The sequence below is a fragment of the Dendrobates tinctorius genome, unplaced genomic scaffold (genome assembly GCF_039654945.1).
Source record: "Dendrobates tinctorius isolate UK_male_01 unplaced genomic scaffold, ASM3965494v1 ptg000006l, whole genome shotgun sequence".
NCBI lineage: Eukaryota > Metazoa > Chordata > Amphibia > Anura > Dendrobatidae > Dendrobates > Dendrobates tinctorius.
In genome coordinates this window covers 17,411,370-17,439,303 of record NW_027361674.1, presented here as the reverse complement: position 1 = coordinate 17,439,303, position 27,934 = coordinate 17,411,370, and the positions used below count along the sequence as shown (strand labels likewise).

At 48.0% G+C, this 27,934-nt stretch overlaps 1 protein-coding gene across 1 annotated transcript in view; it reads right to left on the bottom strand.

Moving 5' to 3' along the window:
- The window catches only part of CUNH14orf39 (chromosome unknown C14orf39 homolog), a 50,658-nt gene that overhangs the window by 10,537 nt on the left and 12,187 nt on the right, over positions 1-27,934 (bottom strand). Inside the window, exons 3-4 of the mRNA XM_073571175.1 lie at positions 25,308-25,431; positions 21,405-21,494 (exon numbers count right to left, since the gene is read on the bottom strand). Coding sequence (XP_073427276.1) covers positions 21,405-21,494; positions 25,308-25,431 — 214 coding nt within the window. The remainder of the gene's footprint in view (positions 1-21,404; positions 21,495-25,307; positions 25,432-27,934) is intronic.

Here is a 27,934-nt window from a genome sequence, read left to right as displayed (position 1 = left end):
GCTTTTTGCCATCAGGGAAGTGCCCCAGTCTTCCACGGGGTTCTAGCCTTTTGAGTTGTTGTACGCCCGACGTCCTCGCGGACTGTTAGACATCGCCAAAGAATCCTGGGAGGGTCAGGTCACTCTGTTTAAAACGGTGATAGATCACGTCACACAAATGCAGGACCATATTGCGGCTGTTATGCCTATAATCAAAGAACACATGATGCAGGCTCAAGGAGCCCAAAAAAGAATCTATGATAGGGGCGCCAAGATTCGTACGTTTGCACCCGGAGATAGGGTGTTGATCCTGGTCCCCACGGTGGACAGTAAGTTCCTGGCAAAGTGGCAGGGCCCCTTTGAGATTAAGGAAAGAGTTGGTGAAGTAAACTACAAAGTATACCAGGCAGGTAAACGGAAACCTGAACAGATTTATCATGTAAATCTGATAAAACCCTGGAAAGATCGGTCTGCCTTGTCAGCGGAGCTGGCCCGTCCCGTCTGCTCGCATACCGTACCGGAGGTACGGGTTGCAGAGACTCTCTCGGAGCGGCAAAAGACTGAGGTCAAGCAGTTTCTACTTCACAACCAAAAGTTTTTCTCAGAAAAACCAGGGCAGACTACGCTAATGAAACATGACATCGTAACGGAACCTGGTGTTACTGTTCACGTGAAACCCTACAGAATTCCGGAAGCGCGCCGTGAAGCCGTTTCCCGAGAAGTGAAGGCAATGTTAGAGTTAGGTGTCATTGAGGAATCGCACAGTGCTTGGTCCAGCCCGATTGTGTTAATTCCTAAACCGGACGGCACAATCCGGTTCTGCAATGACTTCAGGAAACTGAATGCGGTCTCAAAATTTGATGCCTACCCTATGCCCCGGGTCGACGAGTTAATAGATCGGTTAGGTAAAGCCCGATATATTACGACCCTAGACCTAACAAAGGGGTATTGGCAGATCCCTCTGGCGGAGGCTACCAGAGAAAAGACGGCATTTGCTACGCCGGAAGGTCTATTTCAGTATGTGTATATGCCGTTTGGACTGCACGGAGCACCGGCGACCTTCCAGAGACTGATGGATCGAGTCCTGAGGCCACATAGGCAGTACGCTTCAGCCTATTTGGATGACATTGTCATTTACAGCTTGGACTGGGAGACTCATCTCCAGAAAGTACAAGCTGTGATTGACGACCTGTGGGAGGCAGGTCTAACCGCGAACCCCAAGAAATGTCATATCGGGCTGGAAGAAGCCCGGTATTTGGGGTATGTAATTGGGAGGGGTGTTGTTAAACCCCAGCTCGATAAGATTCAGGCGGTTCAGGACTGGCCGCAACCTGTCAACAAGAAGCAGGTGCAAGCCTTTCTGGGGATCGCCGGCTATTATCGCTGGTTCATACCCAATTTTGCAGCCATCGCTACCCCCCTGACGGATCTTACAAAAGGGAAAGACTCCGTCATGATTAAATGGAGTTTAGCGGCTGAAGAAGCCTTCCATAGCCTAAAACGGGCTCTTTGCTCTCAGCCCGTACTGGTGACTCCGGACTTCCGCAGCGAGTTTGTGGTACAAACGGATGCCTCTGATACCGGTATCGGGGCCGTACTCTCACAAGTGAGGGACGGAGTGGAACACCCAGTCCTCTATCTCAGCAGGAAGCTGAATAAACACGAGCAAAGGTATGCAGTCATAGAAAAAGAGTGCCTCGCCATTAAGTGGGCTCTAGAGGCCCTCAAATATTACCTGGTGGGCAGAAAGTTCAGGCTGATCACTGACCATGCCCCTCTCAAGTGGATGCACTTGAACAAGGAACGGAATAGCCGGGTGACCCGGTGGTTCCTTGCCCTGCAGGCCTACACTTTTACGGTGGAGCACCGCCCTGGGGTACAGATGGGGAATGCAGATGCTCTGTCTCGAGTGCACTGTTTGGCGGGTGTCATTGCTCGACCGGAGTGGTCTGAGCAGAGGGGGGGGATATGTGAGAATCATGTGGGAATAGTGGATGAGGGCAGGTATATCTCGCCCAGATTCCTTTCCTATGTGGCCTAGTCTGGTCAGTATCGCACCTGCTTACTAATGAATAACGGGAGGTGGATATAAAAGGATGCCAGGTGGTTGTGTGAGTGTCTCAGCCTGGGAACACAGAGAGCCTGTCTGTGTGAGAGACACACATGAGTGAAAGCAGTGCCCACTGCAACTGTGGTTTGGCTGGACGGGAGAAGCCCGCCAGTTGGTAGTTAGGTTGTACTTTATTTAGTTAGTGCCGGACAGGCAAGGATTTGTTTTATGTTTTATTTCTTTATGCATTGCTTTCACCATTAATAAACCAGACCCAGTGTCAGTTATACCCGAATCCCAGCTCTGCGCCTGAGTTTCATGCTGAACACACGTGACCTTTGACCCCAGCAAAGGCGATCCCGGAGTGTTTTATCACGGGTACCACAGGGTTCTGTATTGAGCCCCCTACTATTTAATATATTTATTAATGACGTAGCAAAGTAGAAAAAGCGGACGGCACCGCTGTTACCATATGCCGGCTGGTGGTATGCGTCAGGTAGCATGCAGTCGTCTTGGAACTCCCGGGTGCTTGACCTCGCAGCAATCAAATCTTTGAATCCATGTAGAGAAAAAGGTCGCACTCAATGGGATGAAGTAAATTTCTTTTTTATTGTCAGCCCGTAGCACTCATGCCACTTTAACTCTGACCTGACATGTAATTGTATGTGTCAATAAAAAAGAGATTTACTTCATTCCGTTGAGTGCGACCTTTTCCTCTATATTTATTAATGATCTAGTGGATGGCTTACACAGTAAAATATCAGTATTTGCAGATGATACAAAACTATGTAAGGTAGTTAACACAAAGGAGGACAGTTTGCAACTACAGACAGATTTGAGTAAATTGGAGAATTGGGCTGAAAAATGGCAAATGAGGTTTATCACAGATAAGTGTAAGGTTATGCACATGGGAAGGAGAAACAGATGCTACAATTACTTACTAAATGGGAAACTGCTGGGGAAATCAGACATGGAAAAAGACTTAGGCATCTTAGTCAATAAGAAGCTAAATTGGAGTGCCCAGTGTCAGGCAGCTGCCACCAAAGCAAATAGGGTCATGGGATGCATTAGAAGAGGTCTGGGGACACGAGATGAAAACATAATTCTCCCTCTGTACAAATCACTCATCAGACCACACTTGGAGCATTGTGTGCAATTTTGGACGCCGGTGCTCAAGAAAGACATTACTGAACTTGAAAGGGTTCAAAGGCGGGCTACTAAAATGATAAATGGAATTGGTTCACTACAACACCCAGAAAGGTTATCAAAATTAGGTCTATTTACTCTAGAAAAGAGAAGACTTAGGGGAGACCTAATATATATGTACAAGTACTGTATATCAGAGGGCAATACAGAGATCTCTCCAATGAACTGTTTATACCAAGGACTGTGACAAAAACAAGGGGGCATTCTCTTCATTTAGAGGAAAGACAATTTCTGCACCAGCATAGAAGAGGGTTCTTCACGGTAGGACCAGTGAGGCTCTGGAATTCTCTTCCTGAGGAAGTGGTGATAGCCAACTCACTGAATGAATTTAAGAAAGGAATGGATGCTTTTCTTGTGAGTAACAGTATAGAAGGTTACGAATAACAGAATATTATAGGTAGATGGTTGACCCAGCTTAGGGGAAGGAATTTTTTTCCCTATGGAGAAAATTGGCTTCTACTCTGTGGGTTTTTTGCCTTCCCCAGGATCAACAATGCAGAACAGCTGCACTAATAATAGGCGCCTGTTTGACCTTGTTATCAGTGTAAAAGACACCTGTCCATAACCTCAAACAGTCACACACCAAACTCCACTATGGTGAAGACCAAAGAGCTGTCGAAGGACACCAGAAACACAATTGTGGCACTGCACCAGGCTGGGAAGACTGAATCTGCAATAGGCAAGCAGCTTGGTGTGATGAAATCAACTACGGGAGCAATAATAAGAAAATGGAAGACATACAAGACCTCTGATAATCTCCCTCGATCTGGGGCTCCACGCAAGATCTCACCCCGTGAGGTCAAAATGATCACAGGAACGGTGAGCAAAAATCCTAGAACCACACGGGGGACCTAGTAAATGACCTGCATAGAGCTGGGACCACTGTAACAAAGGCTACCATCAGTATCACACTACGCTGCCAGGGACTCAGATCCTGCAGTGCCAGACGTGTCCCTCTGCTTAAGCCAGTACATGTCTGGGCCCATCTGAAGTTTACTAGAGAGCATTTGGATTATCCAGAAGAGTATTGGGAGAATGTCATATGGTCTGATGAAACCAAAGTAGAACTGTTTGGTAGAAACAAAACTCGTCATGTTTGGAGGAGACAGAATGCTGAGTTGCATCCAAAGAACACCATACCTACTGTGAAGCATGGGGGAGGCAGCATCATGCTTTGGGGCTGTTTCTCTGCAAAGGGACCAGGACGACTGATCCATGTACATGAAAGAAAGAATGGGGCCATGTATTGTGAGATTTTGAGTGCAAACCTCATCCCATCAGCAAGGGCATTGAAGATGAAACGTGGATGGGTCTTTCAGCATGATAATCATCCCAAGCACACTGCCAGGGCAATGAAGGAGTGGCTTCGTAAGAAGCATATGAAGGTCCTGGAGTGGCCTAGCCAGTCTCCAGATCTCAACCCCATAGAAGACCTTTGGAGGGATTTGTAAGTCCGTGTTGCCCAGTGACAGGCCCAAAACATCACTGCTCTAGAGGAGATCTGCATAGAGGAATGGACCAACATACCACCAACAGTGTGTGCCAACCTTGTGAAGACTTACAGAAAATGTCTGACCTCTGTCATTGCAAACAAAGGATATACTGTATAACAAAATATTGAGATGAACTTTGATTAATGAACAAATACTTATTTTCCACCATAATTTGCAAAATAAATCTTGCCAAATCAGACAAGGTGATTTTCTGGATTTGTCTCCTCATTTTGACTCTCATACTTGTGGTCTACCTTGATGTCAATTACAGGCCTCTCATCTTTTTAAGTGGGAGAACTTGCACAATTGGTGGCTGACTAAATACTTTTTTCCCCACTGTATGTATATATATATATATATATATATATATATATATATTTATCTAATATATAAAGCTCAAAGTGTGTATGTATGTATGTATGAATGTATGTGTGTATGTCCGGGATAGGTATCCGCACTGTCGCAGCTACAGCCACAAAATTTGGCACAGTCACACGTCTGGACCCCGAGAGCGTCCTAAGATATGTTGTGAGGCGAAATTTTAACCCCGCGCGTTCCAATTCACCAAACAATTTTGCCCCTATCTACATACTGGGGAAAAAGTGTTTGTGCGTCAAGCCCCGCCCTTCATTATGATGTCATAATGCCCCTATCTACATACTGGGGAAACTGTGTGCGTATCAAGCCCCGCCCCTCATTATGATGTCACAATCTTGCCATGGCGACGCTGATTTCATCATACAGTTGTGGCCAAAAGTATTGACACCCCTGCAGTTCTGTCAGATAATACTCAGTTTCTTCCTGAAAATGATTGCAAACACAAATTCTTTGGTATTATTATCTTCATTTAATTTGTCTTAAATGAAAAAACACAAAAGAGAATGAAGCAAAAAGCAAAACGTTGATCATTTCACACAAAACTCCAAAAATGGGCCAGACAAAAGTATTGGCACCCTCAGCCTAATACTTGGTTGCACAACCTTTAGCCAAAATAACTGCGACCAACCGCTTCCGGTAACCATCAATGAGTTTCTTACAATGCTCTTCTGGAATTTTAGACCATTCTTCTTTGGCAAACTGCTCCAGGTCCCTGATATTTGAAGGGTGCCTTCTCCATACTGCCATTTTTAGATCTCTCCACAGGTGTTCTATGGGATTCAGGTCTGGACTCATTGCTGGCCACCTTAGAAGTCTCCAGTGCTTTCTCTCAAACCATTTTCTAGTGCTTTTTGAAGTGTGTTTTGGGTCATTGTCCTGCTGGAAGACCCATGACATGACCTCTGAGGGAGACCCAGCTTTCTCACACTGGGCCCTACATTATGCTGCAAAATGTTGGTAGTCTTCAGACTTCATAATGCCATGCACACGGTCAAGCAGTCCAGTGCCAGAGGCAGCAAAGCAACCCCAAAACATCGGGGAACCTCCGCCATGTTTGACTGTAGGGACCGTGTTCTTTTCTTTGAATGCCTCTTTTTTTCTTCTGTAAACTCTATGTTGATGCCTTTGCCCAAAAAGCTCTACTTTTGTCTCATCTGACCAGAGAACATACTTCCAAAACGTTTTAGGCTTTTTCAGGTAAGTTTTGGCAAACTCCAGCCTGGCTTTTTTACGTCTCGGGTTAAGAAGCGGGGTCTTCCTGGGTCCACATTTAGGGAGGTTAGCCACAGTGCTATGGGCTTTAAACTTCTTGATGACACTGCGCACGGTAGACACAGGAACATTCAGGTCTTTGGAGATGGACTTGTAGCCTTGAGATTGCTCATGCTTCCTCACAATTTGGTTTCTCAAGTCCTCAGACAGTTCTTTGGTCTTCTTTCTTTTCTCCATGCTCAATGTGGTACACACAAGGACACAGGACAGAGGTTGAGTCAACTTTAATCCATGTCAACTGGCTGCAAGTGTGATTTAGTTAGTGCCAACACCTGTTAGGTGCCACAGGTAAGTTACAGGTGCTGTTAATTACACAAATTATATAAGCATCACATGATTTTTCGAACAGTGCCAATACTTTTGTCCACTCTCTTTTTTATGTTTGGTGTGGAATTATATCCAATTTGGCTTTAGGACAATTCTTTTTGTGTTTTTTCATTAAAGACAAATTAAATCAAGATAATAATACTAAAGAATTTGTGTTTGCAATCATTTTCAGGAAGAAACTGAGTATTAACTGACAGAATTGCAGGGGTGTCAATACTTTTGGCCACAACTGTAGGTTGCAAGCCTCGCCGCTCATTATGATGTCATAATGGTTGACTATGGGATGGAGGATGTATGATGGGTATATGGGCACTGGACTATGGGATGGAGGATATGTATGACGGGTATATGGGCACTGGACTATGGGATGGCGGATATGTATGATGGGTATATAGGCACGGGACTATGGGATGGAGGATATGTATGATGGGTATATAGGCACGGGACTATGGGATGGAGGATATGTATGATGGGTATATGGGCATGGGACTATGAGATGAAGGATGTATGATGGGTATATGGACACTCGACTATGGGATGGCGGATATGTATGATGGGTATATGGGCATGGGACTATGGGATGGAGGATGTGTAATGGGTATATGGGCACCGGACTATGGGATGGAGGATATGTATGATGGGTATATGGGCATGGGCCTATGGGATGGTGGATATGTATGATGGGTATATGGGCACGGGACTATGGGATGGAGGATGTGTAATGGGTATATGGGCACGGGACTATGGGATGGAGGATATGTATGATGGGTACATGGGCATGGGCCTATGGGATGGTGGATATGTATGATGGGTATATGGGCACGGGACTATGGGATGGAGGATATGTATTATGGGTATATGGGCACAGGACTATGGGATGGAGGATAATTATAATTTGTTATAACTAACCACAGTTAGTTACTATTCCCGGGCAGCACTGGGCTCTTCAGCTAGTGTGTGTATATATATATATATATATATATACAGTATATATATAAACACATTATGAAGGTCCTCACCACCACCATTCCTCACACAGCGCCTCAACATCCCCCCTTCTCCACACAAATTCCCCACACAGCCCCTCTGTGACGGGAGTATTCTCCAGAGCAAGGAGGGACAACAGGCCTGGGAATAATCCAACAGATTTATTGACCAAAAAACAGGAACAACACGAAGGTAATTTGCAGAGTCCCAAAATAAGTCCACAGGAAACTGATTCGGGGGCACCTCCCGACAATCCTTGTGCCAGATCACAAAACCATAGTCCTTTAAGAGTCCCAGAAATCCACCACGATCACACAGAGGCCGAAGCTTCCTCAGACAGCCTCATCCTTCTCTTTTAGCATCCAACTCACATCTGATCTTAAAGCAAGAATGTATTGTCAGGGCTCCTGGGATCAGTCCATCTGAAGGGGGGTAGGGGTCACACCTACTATTCAATGGTTTGGTCCATCAGAAGATTCTAGAAATGTAAGGGCTCCACTTAGTCTACAGGATGTGTATTGTAGGTTATCTTCTGCTTAGGAAAACAATAGCCAAAGTTCCACTAGCTGTTGACACAAGCCTAAATTAGATTATGGTCCAGGTACATCACAAGACATTGCAAAGTATTGGGGGAAGGAGACATGGTTAATTTACAGCAAATGAATCAGAGGAAAGTTAAATGACCTATTATACAAAATACAGGACAGGGCAAGACTACAAATCATGACAATCCCTTCCCCTCCTAATTTGTGTACGTACTAGGGACCTCTACAGGTCACTGGTTAAGTACACACAGGCATGGCGTAACTTACATGTGGCTTCATGCAGCCACGAATTGGCATCGTAGCTTTCCCACATCATTGCCCAGGAGAACAGCTGCAGGCAGACCACCCATCACCCCAACCAAACATCGCCTGACCCCAAAACCAAAGTTCAGATCCACAGTGGCTGTGGGAATAGTCCTCCATTGTCCACCAGCCAGTTCAATGACAATTCCAGGTCCTCTATGGATTGCCTCAGGCCGAACCACTCGGGGATCAGCCAGCGTGAGGAAAGCTCCTGAGTCACAAAATCCAACAAGTCTTTGTCCATCCAGCACGACCTCCTGCAAGTGCTTACCTCGATGAGCTGAAGTCGTCATAGCTGCGGGTCGCACACCATAAACTCCTAGTGGTGCAACATGGGTGGGTGAGGCACTAGGCCAGTCCTCACTTAGTGGTGACACGTCTTCCTCCATGGCACTTGGCTGTACATAATTAATAATATGATTGGGTACAGGATCAATCCTCATTTGAACAGCTGGGCAGGAGGCTTGCAGATGCCCAGGCTGCCCACATCGATAGCATCTGTGCTGTGTCTCACTCCATCCAATGCGTCCTCTTGGGCGAGGAGTAAGGGAACCTGCCGGTCGGCTCCCACCTGAAGGTGCTGTAGGGGTTTGAGGACGATTCCTCCATGAGCTGGCTGGACATGAGGCCTGCAGATGCCCCGGATGCCCACAACCATAACACCTGCGCTCTGCTACTTCCTCTCCTCGTCGTATTCCAGAAAACGCAGTGGAAGCAACAGGAGGCACATTAACACAGGTATCAACACGAGGTGGTGGCTCAGAGGAACGGGGAACAATGGGGACAGAAGAACTGGGGGCCACCGGTGTTGTGGAGCTGGTAGGCCTCTCTCCATCCTCCAACAGAACTCTCCACCGAGGCTTGATGGTGAGAGCCTCATCAGCGAGAGATGCAGCTTCTTCCACTGTAGCAGGTTTCCTCTCACGCACCCATTCCCTGATCTCAGCGGGGCACTGGGCAAAAAGTTGTTCTTTTAGGATAACCTGGAGACAGGTGTTCCAGGTTAAGGCCTCCTCTGCCTCCAGCCAGCGATTACATATTTGTTTGAGTCTGTGGGCATACATCTTGAAAGACACTTCCTCATTACAGGCTAAAGTACGAAACTGGGTCCTGTAAGTGTCTGGGGTCACAGCATAATGTTCTAGAACAGTCCGTTTAATCTCTGCATACTCACAGTTCCACCGAGGGTCCATAGCTCTATAGGCTGCGGCAGCTCCACCCTCTAAGAGCCCCACAAGATGTCGGACGCGCTCCCTTTCCGGGACTTCCATTAATCGACACTGATGCTCAAAGTCCAGGAAGAAGCCCTCAATGTCACCGGAAGCCTCATTAAACGGCTTGAAGTCTTTGCGGGACACTCTGGGGAGTTCCCTCATGGGGGATGCTGTGGGTACAGTCTGTCTGGAGCTTCTCGCTGCCTCCAAAGCGATCTCCCTCTCCAGCATTGCCCTCTCCTCCATCCTGCGCTGCCTCTCCTTGGCTGTGCGCATGACCTCCCTCTTATCTTCTATGGTAGCCTCTTCTCCCAGTAAGGCCATCTCCTCCTCGTACCACACAACCCACTGACTTTTTTGGGTATTTACCTCCGACTGCCGCCTTTCCTCTCTTTGCTGTGAGGATCCTTCCTCAGCATCATCTTGCAGGCGAACTGCTTCCAAAGCTTCAATCAGCTGCTCCTTGGAGAGTCCCTTGCAGCTGACTCCCAGTTCACGGGCCTTTGTTTGTAGGTTCTTTGCAGTCCAGTTCTTGTACTCTGAGGCTCTGGTTCCAGAAGTTGATGGGCCGTTGTCCTCCATTTCTTCTGCTCTGATCCCACCGCTGCCAACCAGTTTGTGACGGGAGTATTCTCCAGAGCAAGGAGGGACAACAGGCCTGGGAATAATCCAACAGATTTATTGACCAAAAAACAGGAACAACACGAAGGTAATTTGCAGAGTCCCAAAATAAGTCCACAGGAAACTGATTCGGGGGCACCTCCCGACAATCCTTGTGCCAGATCACAAAACCATAGTCCTTTAAGAGTCCCAGAAATCCACCACGATCACACAGAGGCCGAAGCTTCCTCAGACAGCCTCATCCTTCTCTTTTAGCATCCAACTCACATCTGATCTTAAAGCAAGAATGTATTGTCAGGGCTCCTGGGATCAGTCCATCTGAAGGGGGGTAGGGGTCACACCTACTATTCAATGGTTTGGTCCATCAGAAGATTCTAGAAATGTAAGGGCTCCACTTAGTCTACAGGATGTGTATTGTAGGTTATCTTCTGCTTAGGAAAACAATAGCCAAAGTTCCACTAGCTGTTGACACAAGCCTAAATTAGATTATGGTCCAGGTACATCACAAGACATTGCAAAGTATTGGGGGAAGGAGACATGGTTAATTTACAGCAAATGAATCAGAGGAAAGTTAAATGACCTATTATACAAAATACAGGACAGGGCAAGACTACAAATCATGACACCCTCGTCACCCCATTCCCCACACAGTCCCTCATCATCCCCCATTCCTCACACAGCCCCTCTTCATCCCCCAATTCCTCACATAGCCCCCATCATTCCCCCATTCCACATACAGCCCCTCATCACCCACTATTCCCCACACAGCCCCTAATCATCCCTTCTCCCCACACAGCCCCTCATCACCCCCAATTCCCCTCACAGCCTCTCATCACCCCCAATTTCTCACACAGCCCCTCATCATTCACATCCCCCTTCTCCCCACAGCCCTTCATCATCCCCCTTCTCCCCACAGCCCTTCATCATCCCCCCTTCTCCCCACAGCCCCTCATCATCCCCCCTTCTCCCCACAGCCCCTCATCATCCCCCCTTCTCCCCACAGCCCCTTATCATCCCTTCTCCCCACAGCCCCTCATCATCCCCCTTCTCCCCACAGCCCCTCATCATCCCCCCTTCTCCCCACAGCCCCTCATCATCCCCCCTTCTCCCCACAGCCCCTCATCATCCCCCTTCTCCCCACAGCCCTTCATCATCCCCCCTTCTCCCCACAGCCCCTTATCATCCCCCCTTCTCCCCACAGCCCCTTATCATCCCCGCTTCTCCCCACATCCCCTTATCATCTCCCCACAGCCCCTCATCATCCCTTCTCCTCACAGACCCTTATCACCCCCCTTCTCCCCACAGCCCTTTATCATCTTGCCACAGCCCCTTATCATCCCCCTTCTCCCCAAAGCCCCTTATCATCTTGCCACAGCCCCTCATCTCCCCAGTCCCTTATCTCGCCACAGCCCCTCATCTCCCCACAGCCCCTCATCATCCCTTCTCCTCACAGCCCCTCATCATCCCCCCTTCTCCCCACAGCCCCTTATCGTCCCCCCTTCTCACCACAGCCCCTTATCATCTCGCCACAGCCCCCCTTCTCCCCACAGCCCCTCATCATTCCTTCTCCCCACAGCCCCCCTTCTCCCCACAGCCCCTCATCATTCCTTCTCCCCACAGCCCCTCATCATTCCTTCTCCCCACAGCCCCTCATCATTCCTTCTCCCCACAGCCCCTCATCATTCCTTCTCCCCACAGCCCCTCATCATTCCTTCTCCCCACAGCCCCTCATCATTCCTTCTCCCCACAGCCCCTCATCATCCCCTAATCCCCACAGCCCCTCATCATTCCTTCTCCCCACAGCCCCTCATCATCCCCCTTTCTCCCCACAGTCCCTTATCATCCCCCCTTCTCCCCACAGCCCCTTATCATCCCCGCTTCTCCCCACAGCCCCTCATCATCTATTCTCCCCACAGCCCCTCATCAACCCCCTTCTCCCCACAGCCCCTTATCATCTCGCCACAGCCCCTCATCATCCCTTCTCAGCACACACAGCCCCTCATCATCCCCCCTTCTCCCCACAGCCCTTTATCATCCCCCTTCTCCCCACAGACCCTTATCATCTCGCCACAGCCCCTCATCTTCCCTTCTCAGCACACACAGCCCCTCATCATCCCCCCTTCTCCCCACAGCCCCTTATCATCCCCCTTCTCCCCAAAGCCCCTTATCATCTTGCCACAGCCCCTCATCTCCCCACAGCCCCTCATCATCCATTCTCCCCACAGCCCCTCATCATCTATTCTCCTAACAGCCCCTCATCATCCCCCTTCTCCCCACAGCCCCTTATCATCTCGCCACAGCCCCTCATCATCCCTTCTCAGCACTCACAGCCCCTCATCATCCCCCCTTATCCCCACAGCCCCTTATCATCCCCCTTCTCCCCAAAGCCCCTTATCATCTTGCCACAGCCCCTCATCTCCCCACAGCCCCTCATCATCCATTCTCCCCACAGCCCCTCATCATCCCCCTTCTCCCCAGTCCCTTATCTCGCCACAGCCCCTCATCTCCCCACAGCCCCTCATCATCCCCCCTTCTCCCCACAGTCCCTTATCGTCCCCCCTTCTCACCACAGCCCCTTATCATCTCGCCACAGCCCCCTTCTCCCCACAGCCCCTCATCATTCCTTCTCCCCACAGCCCCTCATCATTCCTTCTCCCCACAGCCCCTCATCATCCCCTAATCCCCACAGCCCCTCATCATCCCCCTTCTCCCCACAGCCCCTTATCATCCCTCCTTCTCCCCACAGCCCATCATCCCCCCTTCTCCCCACACTCCCTTATCATCCCCCCTTCTCCCCACAGCCCCTCATCATTCCTTCTCCCCACAGCCCCTCATCATTCCTTCTCTCCACAGCCCCTCATCATCCCCTAATCCCCACAGCCCCTTATCATCCCCCCTTCTCCCCACAGTCCCTTATCATCCCCCCCTTCTCCCCACAGCCCCTTATCATCCCCGCTTCTCCCCACAGCCCCTCATCATCTATTCTCCCCACAGCCCCTCATCATCCCCCTTCTCCCCACAGCCCCTTATCATCTCGCCACAGCCCCTCATCATCCCTTCTCAGCACACACAGCCCCTTATCATCCGCCCTTCTCCCCACAACCCCTTATCTTGCCACAACCACTCATCTCCCCACAGCCCTTCATCATCCCCCCTTCTCCCCACAGCCCCTTATCTCACCACAGCCCATCTCCCCACAGCCCCTCATCATCCCCCCTTCTCCCCACAGCACCTTATCATCTTGCCACAGCCCCTCATCTCCCCACAGCCCCTCATCATCCATTCTCCCCACAGCCCCTCATCATCTATTCTCCCCACAGCCCCTCATCATCCCCCTTCTCCCCACAGCCCCTTATCATCTCGCCACAGCCCCTCATCATCCCTTCTCAGCACACACAGCCCCTCATCATCCCCCCTTATCCCCACAGCCCCTTATCATCCCCCTTCTCCCCAAAGCCCCTTATCATCTTGCCACAGCCCCTCATCTCCCCACAGCCCCTCATCATCCATTCTCCCCACAGCCCCTCATCATCCCCCTTCTCCCCAGTCCCTTATCTCGCCACAGCCCCTCATCTCCCCACAGCCCCTCATCATCCCCCCTTCTCCCCACAGTCCCTTATCGTCCCCCTTCTCACCACAGCCCCTTATCATCTCACCACAGCCCCCTTCTCCCCACAGCCCCTCATCATTCCTTCTCCCCACAGCCCCTCATCATTCCTTCTCCCCACAGCCCCTCATCATCCCCTAATCCCCACAGCCCCTCATCATCCCCCTTCTCCCCACAGCCCCTTATCATCCCTCCTTCTCCCCACAGCCCATCATCCCCCTTCTCCCCACAGCCCATCATCCCCCCTTCTCCCCACACTCCCTTATCATCCCCCCTTCTCCCCACAGCCCCTCATCATTCCTTCTCCCCACAGCCCCTCATCATTCCTTCTCCCCACAGCCCCTCATCATCCCCTAATCCCCACAGCCCCTTATCATCCCCCCTTCTCCCCACAGTCCCTTATCATCCCCCTTCTCCCCACAGCCCCTTATCATCCCCGCTTCTCCCCACAGCCCCTCATCATCTATTCTCCCCACAGCCCCTCATCATCCCCCTTCTCCCCACAGCCCCTTATCATCTCGCCACAGCCCCTCATCATCCCTTCTCAGCACACACAGCCCCTTATCATCCGCCCTTCTCCCCACAACCCCTTATCTTGCCACAGCCACTCATCTCCCCACAGCCCTTCATCATCCCCCCTTCTCCCCACAGCCCCTTATCTCACCACAGCCCATCTCCCCACAGCCCCTCATCATCCCCCCTTCTCCCCACAGCACCTTATCATCTTGCCACAGCCCCTCATCTTCCCACAAAACCCTTTTCATCCCCCTTCTCTTCACAGCCCCGTATCTCGCAACAGCCCCTCTTCTCCCCACAGCCACTCATCATCCCTTCTCCCCACAGCCCCTCATCTTCCCTTCTCCCCACAGCCCCTCATCTTCCCTTCTCCCCATAGCCCCTCATCTTCCCTTCTCCCCACTCCCCTCATCTTCCCACAGCCCTTTATCATCCCCCTTCTCCCCACAGCCCCTCATCTCCCCACAGCCCCTTATCTCCCCACAGCCCCTCATCTTCCCTTCTCCCCAGAGCCCCTCATCATCCCCCTTCTTCCCACAGCCCCTTATCATCTCACCACAGCCCCTTATCATCCCCCCTTCTCCCCACAGCCCCTTATCTCTACACAGCCCCTCATCATCCCTTCTCAGCACACGCAGCCCCTCATCACCCAGCCTTTCTCCCCACAAAGCCCCTCATCATCCCCCCCATTCCCCACACAGCACCTCATCACAATCTTCCCTTTGCAGGCCCACTCAAGTGGCATCAACTCCTTTCCAAAATACATCCTCAGGGTCCTCACACCAAGTTCTGCGTCCTCACTCCCATTTGCAGCCCCTCAGTCCTCTCCTCACAGGGCTCCATGGTGCAGCCCCTCAGTTTCCTTTTCCAGCAGCCTTGCCAAAACACAGCTTCACTTCCTGCTATTGGATCGTCACTGGACTGAAGGAGGCCCCACCCCTTCCAGTGACAGCATTACCTCAAGAAATCAACTCCGATCTAGACACAAACCCTGCTGCCAGCCGCATTACACAGACAGTACTGTGCTGCACAGCAGACACGGCCACACTCAGTTTGCTGTGTGCAGCCATCAGGTGGCCGGCCCTGCACAGCTGCTGGGTGAGTGGCCCGGGGGGCATTTGCCTCCCTGCCACCCGGCCCAGCCAGCCCCTGTGCACAGCCACTGGATCTGATACATACATGTCATGATTTCCACTCTGTTTCTGTCTTTTTGTTACTTTGTGTCGGGGATGTCAGTCTGTGCTGTTATCTGATATGATTTGCGACTACTAGACAGCCTGAATGCATGTGTGGAATGCCTGTTTGCTAGGGAATTCCCTCATGTATTCAGCCTGTCTACAAGTCGCAAATCATGCAGATAACACGAGGAAAAATAAATTTCCGAGCACGTAAAAATACTCGGAGGACACCCGAGCATGCTCGGGAAAACGCGAGCAACAGGTATACTCGCTCATCACTAACAGTAAGTAGTATATATATTTACTGCCGTGACTCGCGTCACATTACAGATGTATATGGTCCAATGAGTGTTCAAACTCCTAGCAAGAAGAGACATTTTCTCATATTTATTGATGACTACTCCAGGTATACAGTCGCCTACCTGCTTCACAGTAAGGATGAAGTTCCACAGAAACTGGAAGAATATTTTACTGTAGTGTTTAACAAATTTGGAAGAATGCCAAAAGCCTTGCATGCAGATAATGGAACTGAATATACAAGTGATAAGGTGCAAACCATTTTGAAAAAGGATGGAATCTTGTTCCAGACTACCATTCCATACAACCCAGAACAAAATGGCATTGTACAGAGAAAGAACCATACTCTCTGCGAAAGTGGACGAAGTATGTTGTTTGATGCGAATCTACCTACAACGTATTGGGGAGAAGCCATCATGACAGCTTGCTATCTTCAAAACAGAGTGCCAGGTAAAGCCATAAATTAAACTCCATATGAACTATGGAACTTCGAGAAGCCTAACCTGAAGCACCTCAGGATATTAGGAAGCAAAACGTTTATGTATGTTCCCAAAGAAAACCGTTTCAAGTGGGAATCATATGTAAAGCAAGGAGTTCTGTTGGGCTATAGCGAAACTCAAAAGGGATACAGAATCCTGCACCCAGAGACCAACACAGTATCAATCAGCGGAGATGTAGTGATTAATGAAAACTCTATTTCTCAAATTCCATGAAGTTACACCAGTTATTCAACCTAAGAAGCAAGAACAAGAATCTCAACCATCAATTCCAGACACCGAAAAGGAAAACAATGAAGTATGGATAAGCTCTGAAGCCACCAAGGAAGACACAGAAGAACCAAGTCAACCTCCAGTCAGGAGATGAGAAAGGCCAAACAAAGGTATCCCAGATAGACACCTTTCTTATATGGTCAGAACACTTCCTGAACCAGAGCCACAGTCATGGCAAGAGATGCAAAAACTGCCTGTCCACGAGAAGTATAAGTGGATAAATGCTGCTAATGAAGAGTTGGAGTCCCTTCACCAACTCCAGACATGGAAGCTTACTGAGCTACCACAATGAAAAAGAAATTGCAAAGTTAGGTGAAATTGTCAACCAGCACTTTGAGAATAAGGACCTTGGAAATGTGACTTATTATTTGGGAATCCAAATCTAGAGAGAGGAAGATTGTAGTTTTCTTCTCAACCAAAGTTCTAAAATTTCCGCAATCCTAAACCAGTTTGGAATATCAGAAGCCAAAGGTGCGTCAACACCAATGGATCCATCCTACTTAAAGTTGGAAAGAGAAGATCTGCTACCCAGCAATAAGAGTTATAGACAAGCAGTGGGGGAGCTTCTGTACATAGCAACCACAACTCGTCCGGATATCACAGCCACAGTCAGAATTCTTTGCTGACGTGTAAGCAAGCCACGCCAAAGAGACTGGAATGCAATTAAGAGAGTTCTTCAATATCTTAAAGAAACTCAAAGGCTAAATCTTAAGATATCTCCATCAAGAGATCTCACTCTCAGAGGTTATGTGGATCCAGATTGGGCTGGAGATTCAAGTGATCGGAAATCAACAAGTAGTTACTTGTTCAAGTTAGGAGAAAATTCAATTTCTTGGTCCCGCAGAAAACAAGTGTCAGTCACATTATCTTCTACAAAAGCAGAATATATGTCTCATGCTTATGCAAGTCAAGAAGTAATTTGGTTGAAACAACTTTTGGAAGATTTCGGCAAGCCATTAGCTCAACCAACAGTTATCTATGAGGACAACCAAGGATGCATTAAACTTGCCAGCAGTAAGAAGATTAGTGCAAGGACTAAGCACATTGATGTAAAACATCATCACTTACATGACTTAGTGGAATGTGGTGTACTCAAATTTGTTTATTGCGAGTATGACAAGATGATAGCCGATGGTGTGACAAAGCCATTATCAAGAGCCAAGTTTGTGGTCTTCAGAACCGCAATGGGACTAACAGGATAAGTAGTTGTTGAGTGGGGGTGTTGGAATATGTTTGGTGCAACAACTCCATTCCTGTCTGAGTGTTCAGTTGCTAGATTTGTATGCTGTTTATAAAGTTATTATTATTATAATTTATTTATGTAGCACCATTGATTCCATGGTGCTGAACATGAGAAGGGGTTACAAACAAATTGCAGATATCACTTACAGTAAACAAACTAGCAATCACAGACTGATACGGGGGAGATGACCCTGCCCTTGCGGGATTACACTCTGCAGGATGGTGGGGAAGGAGACAGTAGGTTGGGGGGTGCAGCAGCTCTGGTGATGTTGAGGCGGTAGCTCCAATAGTGGTGAGGAGGCAGAGGGGTCAGTGCAGACTGTAAGCTTTCCTGAAGAGGTGGGTTTTCAGGTTCCATCTGAAGGATCCGAATGTGGTTGATAGTCGGACGTGTTGGGGAAAAGAATTCCAGAGGATGGAGGATATTCGGGAGAAGTCTTGGAGGCGGTTGGGTGTGAATTATTCGAGCAGCAGAGTTAAGGATGGACTGGAGAGGTGCGAGAAAAGGATATTGCAGTAGTCGAGGCAGGAGATGATGAGGATGCACAAGCATTTTAGCAGTTGAGGGTTAAGGAAAGGATGGATTCTGGAATTATTTTTGAGCTGGAGGCGACAGGAGGTGGAATGAACTTGGATGTGCGGTTTGAAGGACAGGACAGAGTCAAGGGTTACTCCAAGGCAGCAGAATTCCGGTACGAGGGAAAGCGTGATGTCATTAATTGTGATCGATTGGTCAGGTAAGGAGGATCTGTGAGATGGAGGAAAGATGATGAGTTCAGATTTGTACACATTGAGTTTCAGGAAGCGAGAGGAGAAGGAGGATATGGCTGATAGACACTCTGGGATTCTGGACAGCAGAGAGGTAGATCTGAGTGTTGTCAGCATACAGGTGGTACTGGAATCTATGGGCCTTTATGAGTTGTCCCAAGCCTAGTGTATAGATTGAGAATAGTATGGGTCCTAGAACAGAGCCTTGGGGGACTCCAACAGAGAGAGGGTGGGATGAGGAGGTAGTGTGGGAGTGGGAGACGCTGAATGTACAGTTGGAAAGGTATGAGGAGATTCAGGATAGGGCGAGGTCTTTGATGCCAAAGGAGGAGAGGATCTGAAGTAGACAGGTCTAGAAGGAGGAGTATAGAGTATTGTCCGTTAGCATTGGCTGTAAGTAGGTCATTAGTAATTTTGGTCAGGGCTGTCTCAGTGGAGTGATGGGGGGGAAACCAGATTGTAGATTGTCAAAGAGCAAGTTAGATGAGAGGTGGGAGGAAAGTTCAGCATGGACATGCTGCTCCAGGAGTTTGGAAGCGAATGGGAGCAGCAATATTGGGCGATAGCGGTTGGGTCGAGGGTTGGCTTTTTAAGGATAGGCACGGTTGAGACACAGGGCAAGCAGGCACGGTTGAGACACAGGGCAAGCAGGCACGGCTGAGACATGGGGCAAGCAGGCACGGCTTGATACACTGGCAGGCAGGCATGGCTTGGAGACACAGGGCAGGCTGGCATGGACAAGACACAGCAGGCTGGCACGAATGAGACCCAGGGCAGGCAGGCACGGCTTTGGACACAGGACAGGCAGGCATGGCTTGAGACACAGGGCAGGCAGGCACGGCTTGAGACACAGGGCAGGCAGGTGTGGTGTATGAAGGAACAGGTAGGGACCTGTTCACACAGCAGGAGCAGGTACTGGCTGGAAGGAATGGAATATGGAGGAACAGGTAGGGTTCTGATCACACAGGAGGTGAAGGTACAGGAACTGATAGGAGGGAGTGAAATTTAACGGGAACAGGTTTGGACCTGTTCTCATGGGAGGAGTAGGTATGGATATAGGCAGGAGTGCGGAGTAGGTGGAGCCGCAGGAGTGCGGAGTAGGCGGAGCAGCAGGAGTGCGGAGTTGCAAGGGTGCAGGGCAGGCAGAGCTGCAAGGGTGCAGAGCCGACAGAGCTGCAAGGGTGCAGAGCTGACAGAGCTGCAAGGATGCAGAGCAGACAGAGCTGCAAGGGTGCAGAGCAGGCAGAGCTGCAAGGTTGCAGAGCAGGTGGAGTAGGCGAAGCTACAAGGGTGCAGAGCAGGCGGAGCTGCAAGGGTGCAGAGCAGGCGGAGCTGCAAGGGTACAGAGCACAGACAGGGAAGACACAGGGAAAGACACAGCAGGGAAAGAAGCCAAAGACAAGGCGGCAGGAGTAGGACAGAGTTCAGACAAGGCACAGAGACAAAGACTCAAGGACCAGGATATACTGCCTCCTGGAAGGCGGATGGAGATGCTAGGCAAGACAAGGTCAGGAGCTATAGCACAGAGACCAGGATATTCAGCCTCCTGGAGGGCAGACAGACAGGCACAAGACAAAGCTAGGAGTGTAGCCTCCAGAGAAGGAGAAACACAGAACAGGGTCTGGCTTACTCAGCAGCAAAACACTGAGTTTAGACATTGCACAGGCAATGTTCCAGTGGGTGGGGCAGCCCTAAATACTAGAGGGCTCTAGGTAATTGGTCAGGGACACATTAGCCAGGTACACCCTGACTCCATAAGAAGCAGAGAGTTCAGGCACCGTCCCCTATACACACAGCCAGGTAACATGCAGAGAGAAAGCAGGAGACAAGAGGCAAAACGTATGGAGCTGGCAGCAGACAGAAATCACAGCATGACCTGGAGCAATGAGTAAGTTGGTGTGCGGGAGATGGAAGGCCATGCAGTGATGCCAGCAGGGTTGTTACAAGGGTGTACAGTGACTGTCTCTGTACTTACTGTTGCATGCTGACAGATGTGTGATTGTTGCAGCCAATGTTGTAGCAGCAGCAGTGACCAACATGTCACCACTACAGTCGGTGATTTACTGCACATTCCAGACAGAGCAGGAAGTCTGCAAAAAGTAGGTGCATAGTCCTAGACAACCCCTTTAATCAGGGCCGGATTGGCCATCTGGCAATTCTGGCAAATGCCAGAAGGGCTGCTTTGGTTGTGGGCCGCCTTGTCTGCTACATTGATAACAGAATCTGTGTTTTCAAGACACCCATACTGTTAAGCATTGTGACGAAGCACAAAGTTGCTGGCTCCATCACTTACCCCAGCAGGCCACGGGTATCATTAGAAATATTGGTCTTGTAGTAAATCTTGCTTTCCTCCATCCAGGGTAATATTAATATATCCCATCTGGTGCTTGGGGATGGGGACAGCATGGGTCTGTGTGATTTCAAATGCCAGGGCTCAATATCAGCCCCAGTCCGTACCTGCCTTTAATATCAAAATTTGTAGGACAACTTGGAGGTGCAAGAAAAGGAATACAATACCAAGATCTCTGTCACATGTGTGTGTTTGAAAAAAGGCATGTGTATGGCATAAAGTAGATGGACCTTGACCTGCCGTCCATAATCCACAAATGTGATTTGAATGTACAATAAGATTATACAATGAATCTCCATACTTATCATTTTCAGATATTTTTAATGCATTTTCCAACTGGATTTGCAGACATTCTTCCTCTCTTTTAAGCATTGCAGACGTTGATGTGCATCTGAGACAATAAGACACAAAAAGCAGAATTTAAATTTTAAGGATTTTATCAGTGGTTGCTAAGCCCTTAGCACTGTCGCTTTGCAGAATTGTTTTTTTTTTGTCTATATCCAGTTTAAGACACCATCTGCAGATGCAGTTTTTATGCTCTTGTATTGTTTGTGTGGATTTTCTCTTGTTTCCTGCAACATGCCAAAAAAATATTGAAGGTTTAAAGCAGGGCTGTGGAGTCGGAGTCGGAGTCGTGGAGTCGGAGTCGGAGTCGGAGTTAGTTTTGGTTGGAGTCGGAGTCGGAAGAAATGTACCGACTCCGACTCCAGCTTTAAAAAAAATGTATTAATATTTCATAATTGAACTTTCATATGAATTTTATAAATGTTACTCAAATATATATGTTCTATCAAACTATGAACAACAGTGATAAGCAGTTCTGCTGGAGATAGAGACATTTCTTACTTCTTGAGTGTCACTGTTCTCCACTGCCCTTATCTAATCTTATACTTGGTTAACCTCATGCTGCCCCAACCCCCCTACTTACAATGTATGAAACTGAAAGTGAAAATGTGTTGCAAATTCTTAGTAGTAAAGCTCCTCCTCTAGACTAGATCATACTAGGTGTGCGTCTTCCAAGCATCTCACAGCAGCCTGCTACTCAGAAGAGGAAGACTGTAAGAAGTATTATCCTTTCAACAAACTTTGCATCAGTTAACTGTGAGTACATGAGGAATAATAACAGTATTACTGACCACTATATCAGTTGTACGACTTGGCAATAATTTTGTACAATTGTTTTTAGGAAAAACAATTGTCATTTGGATTGTGAATGCAGAATTAAAAACCTGAGAATGTCAAAGAAGCATCACATTAAATCAGCTGTATTTGAACATTTCACCATCACTCAAGATAGAAAACATTATGTCTGTCAGTGTATGACAAATGATCCAGACGAAAACAAATGCTGTGAAGCCAAGATGAGTGCATATTCAGGCAAAGATAAAAATGCTCCTACCAGAGCTTCTAATCTAAAGAGACATTTACAGCGCTTTCATCCAGAAGTACTGAAAGCAGTGGATGAGAAAGACTGCATCCAAACCAATGAACCAGTGCCCAGCTCTTCCAGCCAAACAAAGGAGCAGAGAACTTTGCAGCCATCAGTTGCAAGATATTTTGTCAGTGACAAAGTTACTGTGACAATGACAGTAGATACATTTAAAAAACAGATCATAGAGCTTGTTGTAAAGGATAGTGTGCCTATTTCATTATTTTCACGACCAGCTTTTATGTGTCTGAATGGGGAAATGGCCCGCAAGCTTGGTGTTTCTCTGGAGAGAGAGAGAGTATTAGAAAATTAGTAATCGAAGAAGCTTTTAAACAAAAGGAAGAACTTAAAAAAACTCTCAAGGGACGCTTTCTGTTTCTTAAAATGGATGCCTGCACACGTCACAGAGTGAACTATTTTGCCATCAATGTCCGATTTGTTTGTGACAAAAATGAAATAGTTACCAAGACATTGGCAGTAAAAGACACCAAAACTCATCACACCAGTGAGTTTCTCCAGGTCTTGGTGGAAAAGGTTCTGCAAGACTATGAACTTAAAAAAGAGCAAGTTCTGTCGTAACTGACAATGCTTCAAATATGATAAGTACTATTAAGCTAATGAATGAGAGTAATGATGGTGACCAGCAGCTAGAAGAACATTCTGGGTCCACAGACACAGAAATGTTTGAAATAGAGGAACACAGTATTGTAACTGAGGAGCAAACTGAAGTTGCTTCAGATGAACAGCAACATGATAGTTTAGATGATCTTGTTGAAACTGTGTCAATATGTTCTTTCATTCATCACATGCGCTGTGTTGTGCATACGCTACAGCTGGCTATAAGAGACAGTCTGCAAGAAGGACATGCTGCTGCACTGATTGGCAAGGTGAGAAAATTGGCTACTGTTGCCAGAACCCCTAAAGTTGACTCAATTTTGAAGAGACGTGCTGGAAAAGGGGCAATTATTGATCAAGCCACACGATGGGGCAGTACTTACTTAATGATTCAGAGCTTGGTTGAACTGAAAACCTTTCTTGTAGACATGGCTAACCCTCAACTGACGCTAAATGAAAGTCAGTGGAATCAGGTGACTGAGCTGGAAAAATTGCTAGAGCACCCATTTACAGTGACTAAAAAATTACAAGCAGAGGACTTAACTCCAGGTATTTTCTTAAAGGAGTGGAAGAACCTGATGTTTCGCCTGTCCCAAAGAGGAGGGTTAATTGCAAGTGGCATTGCTACATCAATGAAACGGAGAGAGGAGCTATTATTACAAAATAACATTCTTTTGGCAGCTGTTTATGTAGACCCAATGCATCGGATTCTTCTAGATGATCAACAGCTAAGTAAAGGAAAAGAAGCTCTGTTTGAAATAGCAGTAAGGATGAAAGGGTTGCAGAACAGTCAGGAGGAACAAGAAGAATTTGGTCGTCCTGCCACATCTTCACCCTCATCATCAACTGATGAAGAATTTAATTTCGAAAAATATTTGGATCACAAGGACCGTGCAAAGCGTTCCCGCATAGAAGAAGAGTCATCCCCATCAAGGAACACAGCCAGTACATTTCAGCAGAATTTTTCATGTGCACTAAAAGAAATTGAGAAATTTGACCGTTCATCAAAAATAACAGTGCAACAAGCGATTCCTCTGTATCCTGACATTGTCAGAGATGTTGCCCGAGTGGTTACTGCTTTGCCACCAACACAAGTTAGTGTAGAGAGGTTGTTCTCTGCTCTCAAAATAATTAGATCAGATTTGAGGGCATCCATGAAGGAGGATCTGACAGAGGCAATACTTTTTCTGAGGACAAATTTATAGATTTCTTCTTAACTGCATAAAAGTGTTTATTGCATATTTACTTACAGTTTAGAAAAGTTTATAAAAGTTATTTCCTATATTCTAATTGTATTCTAATAAATGTAGCTTTTGCTCTAAGTGGTCTGATTACTTATATGATGGTGAGAAACTGCATAAGCACGATGTTTAATATTTTACAACAGTAAATTTGTTGTTATGAATTGGCCATTTATGAAGGAGTCGGAGTCAGAGCCGGAGTCGGAGCCGGAGTCAGAGTTGGAGCCTGATAAAATCCAGGAGTCGGAGTCGGAGTCGCAACTGTGGCTTACCGACTCCACAGCCCTGGTTTAAAGTTAGAGATGAGCAAAAAGATTTTCACTACACTGATCAAGTGTTCATTTCAGTCTTCCATGGCATTCGGACCAGGGCAGAGCGAATTCCCTCGGATGGCACTTGAATGCCGACATCCTATGTGCCTCTTGCATTTACAAAGCCCCTGTGGCATCATGAGGGACGGACGTGGGAGTTTACGGTGCCCTGAGCAGACGCTCATGGAGTTCTGGACACAGGACCAAGGTAGTGTAAAACATTTTGTGCATCACTAATTAAAGGGGTTATGGGATATCCTCTATTTAAGATCCTCATCTCTTGGCTGGAGTGGAGAAGGGCAACCAAAATCATTTCTCACTTTGGAGGACCTGTTCTGTCTTGCTCAGGTCCCAGAAGGGAGGCATTTTGTAAACAGATTATTATACAGAAAAAAACCTTGTAATAAGTAGTGCGTGCAGTGTAACCTCAGTGCAAGACGTTCGCATTACGGAGGATTAACCGAATTATGGGGGACACAACCTGGAACACAGAGATGCGACCAGTGAAGATGTAATGATGGATCCCCACTGGTATGGGTAGTCATATATCAAGATGAGGGTATATTACAGTCCTTTATATGCAGTGAAATATTTTTTGCTGTACTTACATCATAAGGCTATCACTGTTTCTTTCATATCTTTGTAAATCCAAAATAATTTCATCGCTTAAACTTATTTCCTTTTTCAAGACCAGAACTTGTTCTTTTTCATGTAAAATTTTAGCTCTATAACCTGTAAAAAAAAAAATACTGTGGTAAGGGTGAATTATGGAAATGTACGGTACATCTATACTAAGAAGTGCTTGACAATTACAGGGTTTTAATTTTACACCTAAATGGTAAGTTATCGCCTAGTCGCAGGATCGTGTGTAACTTATTGATTACGAGGCTCTGACCACTGGGACAAAGTTATCCCCTTTTGATAGAATAAGGGCAAGCGTATTCATCGCTGGGGTTTTCACTATTAGTATCCCTACCAATCTTGAGAACAGACTCTTTTGAACGTTGGTCAAGTATGTGCACCATGACTTGGGACTGCTGGAAATTGCTAAGCGCAGTACTTGGTTATCTTGGGAAGTCCCTTAGAGGATGAAATGAGAGTACGTGTGAAAGTGTGCTTGCTGAAACAGCGCTCTATTGAAATGAGCCCCATTCTCAGGATCACTCAGACCCCCAGCGATCAGTTAATTATCCCCTATTATCAAGCGACCCTGCAGCCCCAGTAATGTATCACTAAAGGCCCCGTCACACTAAGCGAGATCGCTAGCGATGTCCCTTAAGCGTCACCGATTTTGTGACACAGCAGCGATATTGCAAGCGATATCGCTATGTGTGATACTTACCTCCGACCAGCTCCCCCGCTGTCTATTGCTGATCGCGCGAGAACGTCCTGGGCCATTTCTCGTCGGCCGCTTCCTGCTGGCGCCGACGAGCGACGTGTGTGTAGCGCCCCTGAGGTTTCAGTCGTCACAGAGGTACTGCACCTTCTCCTAAGGTGTAGTGCCCCACCATCCAGGTAAGGTGGGAACTCCTGACCACACTCCACACCTGCATTCCACACACAGGATAGTTCAGTGGGGCCACCTAACAGCTTCAGGCTGGGGGTTAGCAGAGCACCCCTCGTGGAACCCTGCTTCGTAACACGAGATGTGCTGGGAGGCAGGTGGAGTGAGATGATACAAAAGAGTGGGAAGAGTGAGAGTTAGTTGGTTAGTTGGAGAGAGAGAAGATGGGTGTCTGAAAGATGTGCTGCAGCAGGTCCCAGTGATCTGGGCTGCTGGCATGAGAAAGACCAGAGAAAGAGACTGATAAGATTGATAACCTAACCTTCCATAAGAGAGAGAGAACAGATCGGAACGAAGGAGAATAGAAGGACGGTGGGGAGCTGGTTGATGAAAGATATAGAACCCTTCCAGTCCAGGGCGCAAAGGACGGGGCCCGGTCCCCGAGGTTGATTGGATCTTTATGTCTGGCAACAGACACAGGAGGAGTAGTGAGCCGCTAACGCCTTGCTCCCATCATAGACTTGGGACACAACAGCAACTGAATAGAGAGCCGGGACGCAGTGAGGAGTCCCCGAAGCAGGCTACAGCTGTCTGTCATACAAGTAGAGACTAGGAACACCTAGAGAGAGGCATTCCAGGGTAACTAAGTACTGGAGTGCTTCGCACCTAAAGGCGCATTAGAGGAGTCATTCAGTGAAGGTACATATTGGTGGAGTGTGGAAGGGAGAACCCTATCTGGCCTGGAGGTTGGCTGGAGCCCTGACCTGGAGAACACAGTACGGAGGCGGGCGTGTGTGTGAACTGCAAACAGTGAGTAAAGCCTTGGAACCGCACACCCTGGTGTCCTCCAGTTATTCCAGCACCGCTACACCTGGGTAACAACATCTATACCATTCTGCGCCACTCCTCATCATTGCACCTACACTGCCCTGGGACTACAGCTCCATCTGTGGGGAGCTACACCATCTTTGCTGCACCACACCATCAGTCCCAGCGGATCTGCCCGCAGCGTTGGCTCAACATCTTACTTGCCAACACCACTGGTGGGGTCACGAACTATCCATTTAAACTATATTACAACATCACCGCCATTGATATTGGGCGCCCAGGGCCACGGACCGGGTCACCGCTGCTGTGACACGCATCCCCCTGACACCGGCCCAGGACCGAGTACCCTGCTACCCTGGGTGAGACAGGGCAACCTACGTGGACGCGGGTGGGAGGACGTCTTCATTGCCGCGTCTGACAGGTAAGTTACGACCGCCGACCGCTGCTGCATCGCTGGTGAGATCTGCCTGTTTGGCAGCTCACTAGTGACCATTTAGCGATGCACCAGCGATCCTGACCAGGTCGTATCATTGTCGGGATCGCTGGTGCATCGCTAAATGTGACGGTACCCTTACTGAGCTGCTTGCTATAAATTTGATAAAATCACTGTTTTATCAGCAGGAGATTATCACTAGAGGACTAGTAAACCTGCTGCCATGTAGTCCTCCATATTCATGAGTATAACCCCACCCCAACCACTGATTGGCAGCTTTCTGTCTATACACAGTGTATACAGTACATACAGTGGCCAGTCAGCGGTGGAGGTGGGGATATACAGAGCTCAGCATTCAGAGAACTGCTAGATCTGCAGCCGATAAAACAGGGATTCTATCAAAACTGCAGCAAGCAGCCCAGTAAGTGACATATCACTGGAATCAGGGTCTCTGCCATGAAATCATGCTG